An 18853-nucleotide genomic window follows, 5' to 3' on the forward strand; every position below is an offset into this window, starting at 1 on the left:
TTGTGTCTTCTAGTAACCTAGTAAGTAGTAGTAGCTCCACAGTTAAAAAATTTAACTCAAATTGAATAGTATTAGGGTGCAATACATACTTGTTGGACTATTTACCTACAGAGAAAGGGATATATTATAGTCGTGTATCATAGCAAAATGTATCTAGGTACTAAGGTTTACTTTGGTCATTGCAGGACAGTTGGGGCGGCGGTTTCCCAGGCCTGTGGCCTGAGCAGCATGAGCAGCGCGCCACCCCCTCCTCCCTCAACTCGTTCCTGCCGCCGGACCTGCTCGGCGGGGAGTCCATCTAAACGCCCACCGCCCAGCCGCCGACCCTGTGCGACCCCAGTGTAGTACACTAGAGGTACCTCACGTCGCATCGCAGACAGATGCGAAGTTACTAAACTATCAAAGTAGCGACTGGGACTTCGTATCTTTGTGTCGAGTACGATTTTGTACCAATTCGTCCGCGTAAAAGTAAACTTTGATTTATATGGAAATGAATTTGGATATTGTGTTTTCTCTTGTTGTAGCTAGATGGCGCCGATAAGGCAATTGAAATTTACTTTTACCGAATTGAATGAGTACAACTTAGGAGTGGCTCCGTGTGAGCGTACAATGATCAATGATTGCTATGTTATTGTGAAGGGGCGCACAGGGGGGGTCGGAGGTGGAGGAGGTCTAGTTGTAATTACGCTTCGCCGCCCCCCGCACGGGGCCGGACTAAATTTTATTCGCCTAGTCACATCGAGCCGGACGCGGGGCGACGCGCCGCGTGGCCTCGCGCCCGCCGTAGCCAACTGTCCACGTTCTATTATCTACTGTTTCGTAAGTGTTCATGTAGATTATTTTAGTGTACATAAGAATTATACATATACAACGTCAGACATATAATGTGCGGAGGGTCACACCCTCCTCCTGTAAATTACCAAATAATATAAGCTATCGGATAGTGTAGTAGCGTCGCGGGCTACCTCAGTCACTCCCCGTGGCCTTATTTTAGTCTGTATTTATTTTGTTGCGCGCGTCGGGCTGTTGCTGTTTCGCCCGGCGGGCTGTTCCGAGTTTCTTTCGTGTTTATTATTATTTTTTTTATATATTTGTGGTTTTGTCGCATACAACTAACGTATATTATTATTATTATTATTAATACTACTATTATAATTTATTTTATTTGATATTTAAATTCTCACTCGCGATGAGCCTTCGTTTTCCAGTAGTGATATTTTTACAGCAATAAAAAAAAATTAAGTGCATTTCGCCCGGTTATCGAAGTTTTTATTATTATTATTATTATTAATATTAGTACGTAATTTAAATGAGAATAACAAAAATCGAAATGGATGAGATTCGAAGTGCATTCTTGTAGAGATAAATTCCTTTAAGCAGTATAGTCTGAGAGGGAAGGAGTCGACGCATCTTGCCGGGCGGTCGGCCGTCGGGCCTAGTCGCCCGACCGTCGGGCGTCGGCCGTCGACCGGTCCGACGGTCTAGTTCCGCCGATGCTAACGTTTCCCCAAATTTTTTCCAGTATTTGTGATTCAAGTGCCACTTTATGTTTAATATATGAAACGATTATTAGATTATACGACTAATGTAAGGGTAACCTAATATATTAAATTAAAAATTGTTTTATCATTTTATATTACATACATTTGTGAGAAGTGTTATAAAAGTACTATAATTGACAGTAATTTAAAATATTACACTTTTGTGTATAGGTAAGGATAAAGTTCTAACTTAAATTTAGCCATATCAATATCTATTTAATAAAAGATTTGTGGTATTTTCTATAGGCTCAATTTAAACGTTATTCAAAGTGACATATGCTTTAGATATTCTGTTAATAATATACTTGTAGTTGTAGGTCTTTGGTATTATTACATCATCGTAGGTTTAAGCGTACAACTAAGTCCTATAGTAGCTTATCGTAAGCATTGATATATTACGGCAACGATCGCACTTGTAAATGTTCGTTACTATGAAAGTTTATTTACATTTTTTTATTTACTATTTTTAATTTATTGATGGTGTGCCACAGAGATACTCTGCCAAAATATATCAGTACCAATTAACAGGATTAGATAGTAGAGGCGAGGATCGCACACTCACCCACCACGCCGGCCGAGCCGAGCGCAGCCGAGACTGGCCGAGACTGGCCGAGCGCGGCCGAGACTGGCCGAGCTTATCCGAGTTCAGCCGAGCCGAGCGATCGCTCGCGGGAGGCGATCGACTTTAATAATGTACATTGTGTATCTTCCAGTGATCTTTTTAATTAAACATTACGATTTAGTGCTAAGTGTTAGGTGTTAAGTGAATCGCTGTACCTTGCCGAGCCGCGCGCTCGGTGACTTCACAAATTATTGAGATAAGTTAGGTGAATGCGATGTTCTGCGGACCCATTGTGTGGCTCGGTGTACCATTCAAATGATGTGTCACTATATGGTTTCCCATCATATTTACGTTTTTGTGATCATGTAATATAGTTATTTCAATGAAATGACCTTGAGTACGCCATTTTACATCAAGTGGCAGTGATTTTTTGTTTTTACCATCATCTGATTAGGTTATTTCAACGAAATTACGTTTATACCAGTATTTCATTTAAAAAAATCGGTTGTTTGTGAAGTCGGTTTACTGACTATAGTTGAACGTGACAACGTCATAAGAAAATACTGATGGAATGGTTGCATTTTTCAAAACAAAATGTTCGTTTTTCGAAAGAAAATCTTCATAGACTAGAATATACTTTATTTCTTGTAAAAAAGTTGGCAACCCTAGAGCAAGGGAACGACGCATGACGTCATATTTTTTTGAGTGTGCAGCCGGTTCCATCGAATTATAAGACGTTGCAATCATCACTACTAATGCTACTTTACGTAACATGACGATAATTGTGTCATTTCTTAATAATCGCAATTCCAAAATACGATGATATAATATGTAGTGAGTGATTATTTGAATGGTACACTGAGTTACAGAATAACCCTGCTGATATGTTGTGTGGCTGTACTCTTCGACCCGTAGTTGTTAGTGTTAAATGTTTGTATGATGTGTTCAATTAGTAACAATATTAGCGTTTCCTCATTACCTAGTGTATCACCTATAGTGGGACCGATTCGACGGTTTTTCGAAGCCACCTCCTATATGTTGCATATTCTTCATCGCCTTTTGAAAAATAATAAAAAAATAAAAAAAAAAAATGTTGCGTGTATCCTTAGGTGTGTACACGCGAGAAAGTGAAACTTCTTTAGTTTATTTTTTCAAATCGTAGTGAATTATGTGTGTATTACGTTACACACTGTAGAATCTATGAATGAGTGCAATACTCGATGTCAAAATTACATCTTATTCATAGACACTATACAAGCAAAATGTGTCTATAAAATATCCGATTGTGACAACTTAGATCAATTTTAATCTAGCTCAATTGTACAATTCAACAGACTATAGAAGTTTCATTTTGAAAAAAAAAAAAAAAACAGCTTGTAACTATCACCGACTAGTACTAGAGTGACCAGTTTATGATATATTTGTCTAAAGATATTTTTACTATAAAATTTTGAATAGTATTACTAAAGGCTCGGTATATGCAACGCGGAAAACTAACGGTTTCGCCTCGAACACGATTCGGACCTTGTCGAATGACTTTTAATGTAAGGTGCCAAAGAAAGAGTATCAAAGATATGATGACACTGTTTTTTGGAACAAAAAAAAAATCGATCGCATCTCTTGTAAGACATATCTTCCAAAATTGATTTTTGAAAAAAAAAAAAATAGTTTTCGGTACGGGTTATTGATCTGATGTTCCTATGCCATTCGTGTAACGTCTATGCAACAATAGTGCACTCGCTCTTGGTCTACGTAACTTTTTTAAACTAAATCATTGCTATAGTTGCAATGGGGATGATGACTAGGTTTGAATATATTGATTTTTAAGATACATTCGGGTAGATAAGGTCAATGCTAACTAATTTATACATAAAAAACAAAGATTGACTGGATATTTGCATTAGCAAAATAAATAAGATTATAAAATTTCAAAATATATTAAAAATCTTTTATCGTAATTTGATGAAAATTCATACAGTTTTAGCTTCTTTACATTAAATGTAACATTTTTCAATATATGAACTATAAACATAAACGCATAAATAACAAAGATATTAGTAATTTTGTTTGACCGCCCATATAAATCTAACGATCATTATGACCTACGACGTCATTAATTCGCACCATTTTGTATGGCGCATTTTTCAGGGATCCGCGGCAGCGCCGCGAATCTGACTTAAATCCCTGTAGCTCCGGAAGTAATGATCGCAGATCCCCTGTTACTTTTACAAAATTGCTTTACTATTAGCATACTCATAATTTATATACAATTTAAAAATCTATCATCATCCCTATTAGCTCTTCATTGACTTAACACGGATTAATTATTTCACGCGTTGGGAAGTGATTATACAGTATAGTCTTGCAATAATATTTTTACGCTACTGTTGATTATAAAAATTAGGTTAAATTAATTACTTAAATTAGTTTTAAACGAGTGACGCTACGGGGGTGGAGAATAAACCGTGTGACGTAATTAATGCATGACGTAAGCATAACTAAGTGGAGGGTCTGCGAAATAGAAATAAAAAAAGCGAAATCCTCTATTTTGTATGATAAAATGAATTGCGGTAGTCTCACTGAAAGCGGTTTGATTTATTTAAATTACTATTTTTTTTTTAATTTTAAATACTAGGTTGTTGAAAAAAAAAACTCAAAAATAGTCTTATTTTGCATGGTTATGAACTTCATATGATGAATTACTTGCAAATAAATGTTCGCTACACTTTTGATGTATTTTGCACTCGAAAGAAAGGACATGCTAAATGGTCTCATAAACGCGATATTTTAGTTTTTATCAGAATTTAATAATGTAGATATAAACTACCGGGTTACGGACGCCACGTAGATTCTGTATATTTTGTCACTTCAAGAATTAGAATCTTAAAATCTTGGTTTTATCGCCCGTGAAAACCCATTTTGGGTTTTAACATATTTAAATAACTGATTATATCAGAGATAGATATGCCTTTACTTAGTATTTTTTTTAAAGATTGACTGTTAAATTATATTTAAAAATATTTAAATTAATAAATTAAAATTGCAGCATAGTAGTTATTTTATAGGTACGTAACGCGTGTTGTTTGAATTATTGTTTGTTGTACGCGAGATGAACTTAAAGTTTCTAGTGCGAATTACCTTTACATAGTTATTCTTATTTCTATGGGTTCTGATGTCAGTGCTTAGAATTGCAACTATCGCAATGATTGAAACTGTTACGATCTACCTCTTGAGAGCGGGCCGGTGTCAATTCAATTGAGGGTGTTTCTTTCAATAGTTTGGGTAATACTTTTAGCTATTCGGTGCCGTTCTGTCCAGGATGTTGCCTCATGCGCTGTAGTCTGGTCTTACTCGTAAATTGTGAATTTATTACAGCAATAAAGTTCAAGATTTAATTTTTTATATAAAGGTTTTTCCATTTTTTATGATGAAAAAAAAAATTTTAGACGTGCCGAGTAAACCGAAAGTATAAGGATCCAGTGCCCTGTAGAAGTATGTTGTCCATAGATTAAAGACGAAAGAAGTCATGCCTTGAAGTTTTTTAGTCAGTTAAATGTAAACAGTACTTAAGTAATGGGTATGTTAATATAAAGAGACATAATATAGGCGTTGTGGTGTAGTGGTGTTAGGGCTCCCCTCACACTCGGGCGAGTCATCCGTTGCTGAAACTTAATTGATATTTGACGATTGTGATAGCCCAAGGTGTGGAGGGGCCGTTAGGTGTCGGTAAAGCGGCGATCGCGAGTCATTCGGCTTTGATAGCCTTTACGTGCAATGACAATATACTGTAAAAGCTTTTAAGACAAATTCCAGTTTTGGTCTAACCATTCTGCGTGACATCCACAAGCGAGCGATCATGGTGACTTAGTAGGTTATCACAGTCATTTTCAAGTGTCAAACGTTGTAAGGTCAGAGAAAAATGGATCTATTTCCAAAGATTAAACTTGCCTACAATTGTGTACTGTAGTACGAAAAGTGATTAGCATTGTCAGGTCCATTTTGCTTAGACGCTAACTGATTACGAGCATTCATTTGTTTGACTGCCAGAATATTGGTAATTGAACACAATGTCTTGTGTTGTAAAACAGCATGAGCTAATTTTTCAAATTCAGGAGACGTATTTATGGATTATGGTCGCCAAATGTTCCCTTGTGGATATGACGCAGTAACACAAACTATATGACTTGGTTGTGAGATCCCGAAGCTGCCACCCTTTTGACAAATTGCGTCCTTGAGAAATCATCCGCCTATATAAACTCTTAGGATATTGATCGTGGGACAAGAGATCCATATATTGTCCATGATTTGTTTTTGAGGCTATTTCAGAATTCCATCAGTGGGTTGGTAGCATAAAGGGATCTTCAATTATTTCAAATGTCAAGTTGCTTAGGAGTAAAAGCGTATTTTTGGAACGGCGGACGATTAGGGAGCTAAGCTTGATACATTTCGAATGTATGTCGAATAAGAAAATGGACCTGGTGAAAAAAAATTAATGTCTATGAAACATACACTTCCAATGTAACTTTAGCATAGAGCATTTAGTTGCGTTTCAAAACTACGCTTTCCCCTTGCCTAAGGTTCATTTTAAATCATCGAATCGAATTACATTCATAATAATTTCACTTTAAACGGACGTTCGTTCGGCAAGTCACATCTCTTCTGTGGCTAAAGTTTTGCAAAAATATATGAAGGTGAAATGGAATTTGATTTGATGAGCTAACAATGACTGTTTGGCGTTCGCTTGGGTGACACGAGGCTAATTTGTCAATCTGGGATACTAAGATAGTGATTAAAAGCATTTTGTCTCTATGCAGACTATTATTATGAATGATTAGTATTTCTTTGTATAGCAGATGCATGATTTCGTAATGCTTATTCAACAGGTGACTCGATATAATCTTTTAAGAGTCTCATAAAATATAGAGTAAAAAGTAAATGCAGTATTCACCAAACACCTAATTTATGGAAACCTTAAATTTATTTAATTTTACGTTATCCTGTAAAGCTGCGATATTTTCTTGTATCGAATGACATAATCATGACAGAAAGGGAAGAAATGCATCCGCTATAGAAGGTATATTAGTTATACTGTACGCTAGCGTGTCACGCTCGCTATCGTTCTGTCAGTAGCGCTATTCAGCAACTATGTGTTTTACAACACGGCAGTGGTAGTTTCGAATGCGACTATGCCTGTGTCTAACATGCCAATTGCTACTACAAATAGAGAGATAGAGATAAATTCCAAGCTTACACTGTCCAGATAAAAAAGACATAGTTACAGAATAGTCCTATAGCACATACTCGTAGTCCGGTCACGGTCGCCGCGCCGCACGACCAGGTTGTGAGCGGCGCACGCCGCAATAACTGAATCTCCTCTCGGTTCAAGGACTGTATATTTCCTGCACACAGTTGCGCCACGTGCAATTTAGTCTGTGTTATATTATTATGTTGTTGTATATTTATATCTTACACCTTTTACAGTAATATGTATATAATGTGAAATTATATTCTTAACAAAAAAAAAAGATTTTAATACGCTTCACGCTTTCACTTCTTAACATTTTTTCGTGACTCGTTTCTGTTATATAGAATAAATTTACGTACCTAAAAGTAATTATAATAATTATTATTATCATAGATGTATAAAATGTAAGCGGAAAAAAAATAAAAAAAACACAAAAAAAAACTTATATAAAAACGAAAAAAAAAAAATGAAAAGCAATTAATAAGAAACCAATGATTGTGCCTCAATGAACTGTGGTACGTTACCGTAACCGATGGCAGGTTGAATAGTTTCCTTTGGAAGTGACTACTTGTAATGAATTGTGCGGTAGGCGCGCCGCGACTAGTGGTAGCGCGCGGCCGGGCCCGCGCCCTCGCCTTGTGTAATCATTAATGAGCTTAGCTATGTTTTACTTTTATTATAAGTGTTATGTCATCAATCAACATTTTATATATATATATACTTTATATATATTCTCGTATATAACTATATACTCTTACGTGTAAATATTATCTATTTGTTTTGGTTCTCATGAAGTTTACCCGAATTAATATGTAACATAAATAGTAATATTTATTTATTTGGAGTCGGGAGATGTAGTGAGGGTATCGGGCCGTACATTGAGAGAACACTACGCTCCGTTATACTTGTGTGATGATGTCCGACCTTTGGTAGCTGTTGGCTGGGGTATAGACAAAGTAAACTGCAATGACGCAATATAACCCGATCGTATTGTTTGTCAACTTTTAGGAAGTCTATTTGGCTTTGAATGTAGTCAAAAAAATGTACATTAGACAGTGACAGATGTAAAACTGTGTGCACTAATGATTTTATACTATAGATATGGCAATAGCGCGTCGAATTGAAGAAGAAAGTCACCTAATTGGTGTAATTTCATTTAGTCTCATAGTAAACAACAAAAGTTATTTGAGCATAATAATAAAATTCTAAATAATGTCTATAATGCCGAGTTGTGTGTTTAGGAAGTGTAATATGTAAGTAAACACAAAGTTGTGCGTGTGTGCACTCTTTAGCTGAGATTGAAACAGTTTGCGGTGATTTTGTAGGCGCGTAACGCCTACGTATCTATAGTATAAAATAATTGGTTTGTACACACAAATGCGTTTATTCTGTTATCTTACCACTATACATGCAATGCCAAACGGACTACTTAGAATAGATTAACTATACGATAGCTATGGAATTTAAACCAGTAGTTGCTTGCTTGTCATACGAGCGAATTACGAACGCGTTAAAATTGTTTCCATCAAACATTGCAAATCTTCTTGGTCATTCGCCTCAGCCAAACGTAATAAAAAGAAACCTTTGGTCGGATATTACATGTATGCCAAAGTCGATGTCTCATTGCCATTAACGACCACTAAATATTTATATACTCTTAGATAAATCTGTGGATCTCTGACATCACAACAAACTATTGATCGTACAAATAAGAGCCATTTATCAGACCGGTGTCTGTCCCAAGCTGCTCTGGTGTTAATTTAGCTCAAGTATTTTCAAATAATAGTTTGCTCATAATATTGTTGTTATATTTTTTTTTGTTTATTTTTTATCTTTATTATTAAAAAATAATAATTAAAACAAGGTTGGCGTTTGGAAATTTTTGAAATTGCGTTCGCCGACGACTTTGTTTAATTAGATAGCTATTTATGATCTTTAAACCAAATGGACCATTCTGTTAGGTATTGCATCGTGCGTGCATAACGCCTAGAACGTATCTCAGTTAGGATGTAAATTTTTAGTTCCTCCGTTTTGTTTTAACATCGGATAAGTGATACCGACCGTTGACGCTTCTAAACGATACAAATTACAATATAAAATTTTACTTTTTAATTATTATTGCGGGTAATTTTGAAAAGTTAGATCTTTTAGCGATTTTGAAAGTTTTAAAAAAGTTTTTTGTGACTACCCTACTTTGGAAAGTAGCAGATTTTATCGTAACAGGATTAGAAAAGCAGTTGTTTTATGATTTTTAAATTCAGTCTAGTTTTAATAAAATGAGCATTTGATGTCGCGGACGGTCGGTCGCCTTTTCGGCTTTAAAAACGCATTTTAATGCGATCTCAATCGTAATAGCTAGTATAATTATTTAGTTGCTGACACACCTTTCTGGACTTGACACTGGTGTCAAGTCTCAATTATTTTTGCTAAAATCTGTTAGAAGGTGTGTAGGCTTTTGTTTGAACGGCATACTCGTATAGGGACCAAATATATACGAAGTGGCGTGTTTTATAACTCTCTTTCTCTCAAAACGTCCATTGCGCTTAACGGCGATGCTTACTAAAAAGACAACTCATTTTTCCATTAACGAAATAAAAAAAAAACGATGACTTTATGTAGCTTTATGTCGTCATTAGTGATATTGTACAATATTCAGGAGGGCCTTTTTAATTTGATAAGGTTTTGCTGTTTGCTTGTTATCTTTGTTTATATATATTTTTGTACGTTGACGTCCTTACAATAGAAGCATATTAGGTGATATCTACAAAGAAACTAGTCTTCCTTTATTGCGTGGGTCGTGGATCGGCGTCGGCACAGAGGCGAGCCCCTCTAGTCCTGTTTCGTGGTGCGATAAGTGAATACCAAATATACTAACGAAGGCTTTCGACGTAGCGTAGGGGTAGGGGTAGGGGTAGTAGGTAGGTAGGCGGCCCGAGCAGCTTGGAACCTGTCTATGTTACAAGGGAATGGTTGGGTAGTATTATTGTATTGCATTTATTTCTCTTTTGTCATAGTCACTCAAGAATATATTTAATTGACCTAACGCCTAAAATTGGAATATCAGAGTTTATTTAGGATGTTTCATATTTTACATTTTAGTGTTTAAAATATCTAAAATTTACCTTAATTATAGTGAATGGATTTTTGTATTATTGGTATATAGCTGTAAGACAAAGGGTGTTCTCGATAGACACAAACAACTGATTTAATACAAAATAATTAATGTACTGAGTGACTTTACGTGTAAACAGAGAGGGCCATTGATTAAATGTTGAAGTAAGCTAAATTCTCTATTTGATAATTTAAATAAATGTGATCGCTGAGAATATTTTTAACTGCTATATGTAATGTTATTGTAGATCAGTAAGTGAACAGGTATCAGTACACGGAGCAACGCTCGTCAGTTGAGCGAGTGTGCCAGTGCCAGTGCCGGCCAGTGCCAGTGCCAGTGCCAGTGCGAGCACAGGTCGGCTCGCGCCCAGTGCTTCGTTCACATTGCGTTCCCATGGCACGTCTTAGGCGAAAAGTACACGACCGACATCGATTTGTTAAACTTGAATTTTTATCTGTATATAATAAAACTGTCTTTTATATTGAAAATAAAATAAAAATTACAAGAAAATTATCCACTTCTTATAGGTATCTACTTAAGGTATCTACTAGGTGTCTACTTAAATACTTTATGATGAGTTTTTTACATCGACTTTTATCATCAGATTGACGTCACTAAATTGAAATTGCTTATAGCAATTCTTTGAACCCAGTTTTGAACCAGTTTCTTTTAATCGTTTTTAATTGTAAACATCTGTCGTGTACTTTTCGTTTATACGCATGATTCAATTAATTATTATCTATGCCCTATATGGTACTAGACAATACTAGACACCAATATTTGAGTCATTCTCTGACGAGAGTAGGGCTAAACGTATCCTGATACGAAGGCGAAGCATATTATATTGCATAGCGCAGTATTTATAAAATGCACACTGGTGAAATATCAGTCGTAGGCGGTAAATGCAAAAACGTGTCGCTACAGTCGCGGCGAAAAGCGTTTGTCGCGTCTGAAAACAAAAAGTTATTTTCTCGACATTTGCCACACGTTCGCTGCTAAGTAGAAATTAATTTGACATGTGCAGGTTCTATAAAATTAATGATGCGCATTAGAAGTGGCGACAATTTCCTGCATACGTGCCATTTCTGTTGCCTTGTTACTAGATATATGTTGTCAAAACTAACTCTACGACCCTTCAGTGCTTCGCCTACGTAACATTTCACGTCCAGCCTATATAGCATTTTATGTATATATGTGTGTTAAGGCCAACCCCCCACCCACCAAAAAAAACAGCTAATTGATGCAGTAGACTCCATTACTGCTCGCTAACTCACAAGGCAATCCGCTTTTCTCTAGTCTCCTCGCATTCGAACATCGCTTTATAAGAGCTTTTTGTTATCGAGCATAATTAATTATCATATCCTAAATAATCGACACTAGTTATTATTCGTATTATTCTTTTTTTTGTTTATTTAGATCTCTGTTGTACCTGTGTGTAATAAAAAAAGAAAATCGTTTATATTCAATGTTTTTCATGTATATGTAAGTGGACTGAACCGGGTCTCGACTCGATGCACAGTGTTTGATTGATATACGTATAGTAACTATTCGCATGCAAGTGCGCGCGAGTAATGCGTTTGTTTAAAGCAAGAACTGCATGTGACCAATTTAAACCATTTTGAAATTTGAATGATACTCTGCTTTCCCATTGAAAAAATCTTATCTCGTAAACTAAGTACATTCATAAAAGAAGATTTTTCAAGGTTTATGGTTTTGGATTAACTAAATTGATTGTACGCCAAATTAGTTTGTTGGGTGTATTTATAAAACACTTAAGTAGTTTTGATGTTTGAGGGACACAGAATAGTTGAATACTCATGTACTCGCGTGCACTTGTGTGTCTTTTATCTATAATAACGTAGCTTCAAAGACCAAAATTTCTATGTTCCATTTAGTCTTATACAACCTCTCGTATTCGCGTCAAAACCAATACTCTTAACGGTCTTGCATTAGTCACTTTTGTACCTTGATTGTACTTGAATATCCTATGTAAGGGAGACTACGACTAATACAATTCTGACAAAAAAATATATACTTAAATACTTAATTTAAATTTTAACAGACTGATAGCTGTGATTAAGAAAAAAATATTTTTAATATTATCCAGTGAATCGGATGAGAATATTTATTTTATTAGATGTTTCCTACTGCCATCGACACGTTTGTATGTGACGAGACATACCGCTTTGCGTATTTTTATTACTTAGCGTATCGTGTAATACGTTTTAGGTGTACGGGAAGTTGAAAAAAAAGACCAAAAAACAACTGGTTTGACGAAAAAAAAAAACAAAATGACTAGTTAGTTGAGCCCACCATTTTGTAATCGAGGTATCCTTAGAAGCGATAATTAGGTCTTTGTTACACTGAAGCTGGGCAAAACCACACTACGCCATGTTTGTTGCGTCGAAGCTTCTCGCATTATTTCGCGTGGCGTGGGGTGGCGATATATGTATACGCCCGGTATTAATTGTTGTCTGTATGTAGAGACTGAAAAATTTTGTAATTTCCATTACCACCGATGTCTATTTGCAATCTATTTTTGACCGACCTCCAAAAAGGAGGCGGTTCTATGTTCGGCTGTATGTATGTTTTTTGCTTTAGCCTTCAGAAGATCTTCGGGTTGAGGACTTGTTCGCAGGTCGATTGTGATTTATACTATAACTAATACAAGTAAGCTAGTAGAGTTTACTAAATTTGACAGAGATTCTTAAATATAATTTTGTGTAAAAATTTGCTAGTCTTATGTTTTTCATGCCAAAAATTCTTAAATTTAAAATGCAAATTTGGAGAATTTAATACACTCTCAAGATATTTGTGTTATTTTGCGAAATTCCATAATATACATTGAGCACTAAGCAAAAGTATAAATAAAATGTGTATACTTTCTGAGATGAGCGGATTTCGTTACACATCCACAACTTTTCAAATGAAATGTACGAAATATTGTTAAAGTGTTCTTCAGATAGCATGGGTACGGTGACAGTCGCCTGTACGACGTTTATAATACCTACATACTATTATCGTGAAACGCGGCAAGCTTTCAAGAGTGAAACCAACTGTCATTTTTACCATCCTACATGAAACGAACTGTAGTGGAGGATTGCTTGACGAAATACACTTATTTTATTCAAATTATCTTAGATGTGATGGTTTTGTGGAATGTATCATATAAGGCTAAGTGTTCATTGTAGACCCAAAGATCTTTATGGTTGTAGACTCAAGGTCGGTATGAAGGCTAGAGCTTTTGATCTTAAACGTTGCATATCTAGTGACATTTCTAATTCGAATCAATTTGTTGTATTCATATCCGTTATCCCGTAATTGTGTTAGGTTTTTCGATGTACCTATAATAAAATCTTAAGTTATCATAATAATAAAAATAACTTAATTAATTGCCTTTTAGTATTGTAGTGTTCGATTTCTCTCTAAAGTAATAAATGCGATTGGCGTTGTTTTTAATAATAAAATATATTTTTGGTACCACCTTTGAGTTAAAGTACAACTTAGATATAAAAAAAAAATATTTCTCAGTAACGTAAAACATTTATAACAATGTCGATGTGAAATTGATCGATAGTGTTACGTATCGATAAGTTGTTAGTATAGATTTAAGCTGTCTCGTCTCATTACAGCAATAATATTTAAAAAAAATATTCCTCAACGCTTGTATTTTGAACAATATTGATATTTTAAATAGTCAGACAACTAAATTTTGCATAATGATAATATCAATAGAATAATAAATAAATTGTAAAAGGTTTTTCTGTGTAAAAGTCTCTGTGATGAGAAAATTTAATTCTAAAGATGTAGTAGTATTATACTGGTGATGAAACAGGTACTTTAAAATTAATATTATTATTATTATTATATTTATTTATATATCGCGCGTCCCAACGGCACACGACGAGATTTTCGCGACAAAAAAAGAAAAAAAAAATCTCCCGCGTTTCACTATAAGTGTTACCTGTTTCATTAAGTGACAAAAAAAGTTGAACTTTTCAGTCTTTTTCGCGCAAAGGGTTGTGTATTAATTTTTATGTAGTACAAATGTGTTCGCAATTTGATTGCTTCTGTAGTGTTCCTTAAGTTGTTTTTGTATCTGTTTCGGCATTTATTTGTAACTCGTATATTCTCAATCTGTTTATGTAAACGCGAATAGTGTTAGGGTTCGTTTGCACGGGCGGCAACTCTACCGACGACGAACGACGTCTCGGCGGCAGCCAACGGCAGTCGACGGTAGCAGCTGCCGCCGTGTAAGTGGACACTTATAGAAGTCGTCGTCGCGGCGGCCGGAGCCCCGGCGTGAGGTCCCCGGACCGCCCCAGTGCCTTGTCTTTACGGCGCTTGTTACGCGCGCGGGGCTCTGCGTACCAAATAAGAGAAGCAAGCGACGCTTCCACGGTCTCATATCCTTTAATCTGTATTACCTCGTTCAGTAACCTCACGTATAAACTATTTATCGCTCTCCCGTACTTACCAAACGCACTGCACTGTTATTTGGTACACCCACCTGTATTAACCTTCCTTTAAGTTATTTTGTAAGGTATATAATATATTACTACTTATATATATAATATATATATCATGAATTGTATCGGCGTATCGTATATGATTGATATATTTTTATTGTTATTTTCTGAAACTACCTAAAGCAATGTATTTTACAAACAAAACAGGAGAACAATAATTATTATGTAAGTGTAACAGTTAGTGAATTTAAGTGTGCTATTTTCCATTCCAGAACTCAACGATATCAACGTTCTCGTAATACTTATTATGTTCGGGTTTAAAAAAAAGATGTTATTATTGTATAATTAAACTAAACCTTATGTGATTGAAATGCAATGTTTAGAAGTATTTTTATTCTTTATTTTTTACCATTAATAATAGTTAGTAGAGATCTATTTGAGAGTCTAATGTATCAATTATTTGTAAAGTTGGCTGTAACTAATTAGAAGTTACAATAATTGTAGACATATTTTAATATAAACATTTGGAGAAAGTTTTATGTAGATGACAAATAGTTGTTTTGATCATTATGTGAAGTGTTGTATTGTAACGTATATGTACCTAATGTAAGGGCGCCCCGCAGCGGCGTCGGCGCAACGTGTACGCACAAGAGGGCGCCGCCGCGGCGTACGCGGGCGCCTGCCGGGCGTGGCCGGGCGCCTGCCGAGCGTGGCCGAGCGCTCGCCGGCGCCGCGGCGGCGTGGTACTGCCTCAACTCTTACTGCACAGCACTGCTAGGCTAATTCAGTTATCGTGTAAGCATATTTTTCTTACATTTCATAAGAGTAATGTTTATAGTATAGGCAATAATGTTTAACAAAAGTCCCTATATAATCGAACTGACGACAGAAACGCTGTTATATTTGTGGCCTCTTTATGAATAAGATCTAAGTTACATGTTAAAGAAAAATTAATTTTGCTATGCACAGATAATGATACTCAATTAATTGCCAAAAAGTTATATGTATATTCATAGTTCAACAATATTTCTTTTGGGCATATTTACTTTGAATTTATGCAAAAATTAGATTATGAATAAGTAGGTTGTAGATTATATGTAGAGTGGATGCATATATAATATATCTATATATTTAAATTAAGGTGAATTTGAGATGTATCAATTTCTTGTATTGTTCATAAGTTTAGATAATAAATGGGTTTAGCCATACTTCGGCTGGTTTGATATGTATGTTATCTGAATAATTGTAAAAAAAAAATAAAAAAATATATAAAAAGTGTGCGTTTTATTTTAATACCTTTCCTCTTCCACGTCCCGAAAATTAGTAATTTACGTAATTGAAAATGAAATAGTCAAAGAATACTTCAAGGAGGGAGCTTATCACACTAGCAGATTGCGAACGATTTCAAAGTGGAGCGGGCTCGCAACGTATACGTTGCGGACGCACAATGTACTGTCTCGTACAGACTTCAGTCCGTCCCAGTGTTGTCAAACGGTACGATTAAAATCATATTTTCACTACTCTTGCTCGAAAACATTGTCATTTACCACTCCACAGCGGGGCTAAACAAGCATTTCAGCCTCTAGGAGTAAAGTAATTTTGTTTTTTTTTAAATTTTTGTCTGTTACGAGTACTAGCCAACTTTTATCGAAGGAGGTTTTATTCGTAAATAGAATCATCGTAGGTAAGGTCCTTCTTTTTCTTTTGGTTATATGGCTCCGCGTGTCGAGCGATTAAGGTCCTGATTGTTTGATAAAAATAAAACTTGAAATTGGAATAAAATGCAGCGTTCTTGTCTGTGGAATGCGGTTATTTTTTTTTATTTGATTTTTATTGAGTTGCGAATTTAAAGAGTGAGATTTGAAGACAAGGTTGTACGGTGTAATACCTTTGCCTTTTCTTCATGGAAAAAAAATATATTAGTAAAGAAAAATAAAATTAAAGACCGAGAATTTAAAAACAATTTGCTGTGAATAATCCATACTTGATTTTCTTAAGAAATTCATTGTGAATTTGTGACCGTAATTTACATATTTCGCAACATTAATTGTTATGTCTTCATCTATTGAGAATGGTGACCCTAATTTAAAGATGGAACAAAACGAACCTACAAATTAAATACCTACGAAAAATTTAATAAGTGGAGAAAAGAACAACGAGTTGATTCACTTACGGAAGAAGTTTTTTAAACTAATAACTCCTACGTTTACCTCACATACAAATTATTCATCTTCACAGCAGTCGGAAATTAAGTTACCGGGTAAAAGCATCTCTCTTACCATATTTTTTTCCAAGTTCGTACATTTAACTTTTAATTAAAATAAAACATTAAATTACCGTACGGAATTAATTTATTTTCTCGCAATCGTAGTGAAAAATATAGTGTAACACTATACAAATATAGTATAAACTCGGTTTCTATTTAGCGTAAAAATACCTCGTATATAATGGGTCGTTTTAGCCCCTTGTATAACAACCTACTATTGTACGACTTTTTTTGGTGCTAGGGCCTAAAACTGTAACGTTTTACTTTTTAATCTCATGCTAACAAAAGTAAAATAAGATTATGGAATGAGTATTGATCGTCCCTGATGTCGTGACGAAGGATGATGCAGTCTGGATAGCTGTAGTGGGCAAACTATTCTAATTTATTGGTAAATTTGGCACCTTATTTTTTATGATATAAAGATATGGATAATGATCATTGATCCATTTAAAAAAAATAGGTGTACTTACACAATACACACATCACTACTTAGCCCCAAAGTAAGCGTGGCATGTAAGCGGTTAGTATGCGTATTTATTTATTATATATATAGGTAGGTATATTTATAAACATGCTAATACCTAATACTTATATAATGTAGGTACAGTTAAAGATTATAGTGAGTAGACCTTAAAAATGCTTTTGGTGACATTATTTAAATATTTTATAGGGGAACAATATAGAGTAATTTTAACCGTTTTAGGTAGGGCAATCAAAGAAACCTTTAAATCCAGTTTGCATTACATTTTACATTGATGCTTCGCTTCAATTGGTCGATGTTATATACCTATTTAAATATTTGTACTTAATAAAAAAATCTGACTGGAAAAAGTTACTTATCCCATTCTTTAGGTGTACCTCTTTATATATCAATCAAAATAATTCATATAAGTTAAGTGGTTTAGAAGATATAAGCGAAAGTCCTACATCACGCTAACGAAGTGTTTAACGTTTTGCGTTATATATAGAACGTCTCGCGTAGCTCAGTCGGGAGGACCGTCTCTACGGGGTAAGCCGGCGCGCGGCCGAGCCGGTCTAACACGGCCGCCCATTCAGATGACTGTCACGCTGAAAGGCTTACAGAATAATGTGAAAATATGAAAGCGAAATATTGCAAACAGATTCAATGGTGTTATTGAGGACGTCGCTGTTCCTAGCGCCAAACACCACCCATGTAGAGAATTTGTCTTCCTTTTGGGATTCTTTTCGCATATTTAATAACTTGTAACGACATACTCTAATACTCTACGGGATAGCAGACGACATCAATACACCTAAATGACATCCGGTAGAGTAATACGAACTCTGGAGGCCTTCGTGGTCTCTGACTAAATACATAAGGACTAGTATCGCACCCAAATTCACGAACAAAATTTTCTGCCATTTTCTAAGGAAAACGAGCTCAGATTTCATACATATCTTATACAAGCAGTTTTTGTTCGTTTTTTACACCATTTAAGTACACAAAAAGGTATTTTTACGGAGGTTTTTAACCGACGGACACGATTGAAAACTATGAAACATCGATTCTATAGAGACAGTGTTTATAATCGCATAAGATCGTTGATCATATACTTTGACAGAAAAATAATGTCTTGTGAGGCAGGTCTTTATCTAATTAGTCAGAGTTCGTGGTGCAGTGGAATTTGCGGTGGATT

At 35.3% G+C, this 18853-nt stretch overlaps 1 protein-coding gene across 7 annotated transcripts in view; it reads left to right on the forward strand.

Moving 5' to 3' along the window:
- LOC112048119 (protein Gawky) overlaps window positions 1-16204 on the forward strand; it is a 47104-nt gene extending 30900 nt beyond the window's left edge. For all 7 annotated transcript variants that reach the window (XM_052884173.1, XM_052884177.1, XM_024085503.2 and 4 more), the window contains exon 18: window positions 186-16204. In XM_052884173.1, the coding sequence (XP_052740133.1) occupies window positions 186-302 (117 nt within the window). In that variant the 3' untranslated portion in view covers window positions 303-16204. The remainder of the gene's footprint in view (window positions 1-185) is intronic.
- The last annotated feature ends 2649 nt before the right edge of the window (window positions 16205-18853 follow it).

The sequence above is a fragment of the Bicyclus anynana genome, chromosome 11 (genome assembly GCF_947172395.1).
Source record: "Bicyclus anynana chromosome 11, ilBicAnyn1.1, whole genome shotgun sequence".
Taxonomy (NCBI): domain Eukaryota; kingdom Metazoa; phylum Arthropoda; class Insecta; order Lepidoptera; family Nymphalidae; genus Bicyclus; species Bicyclus anynana.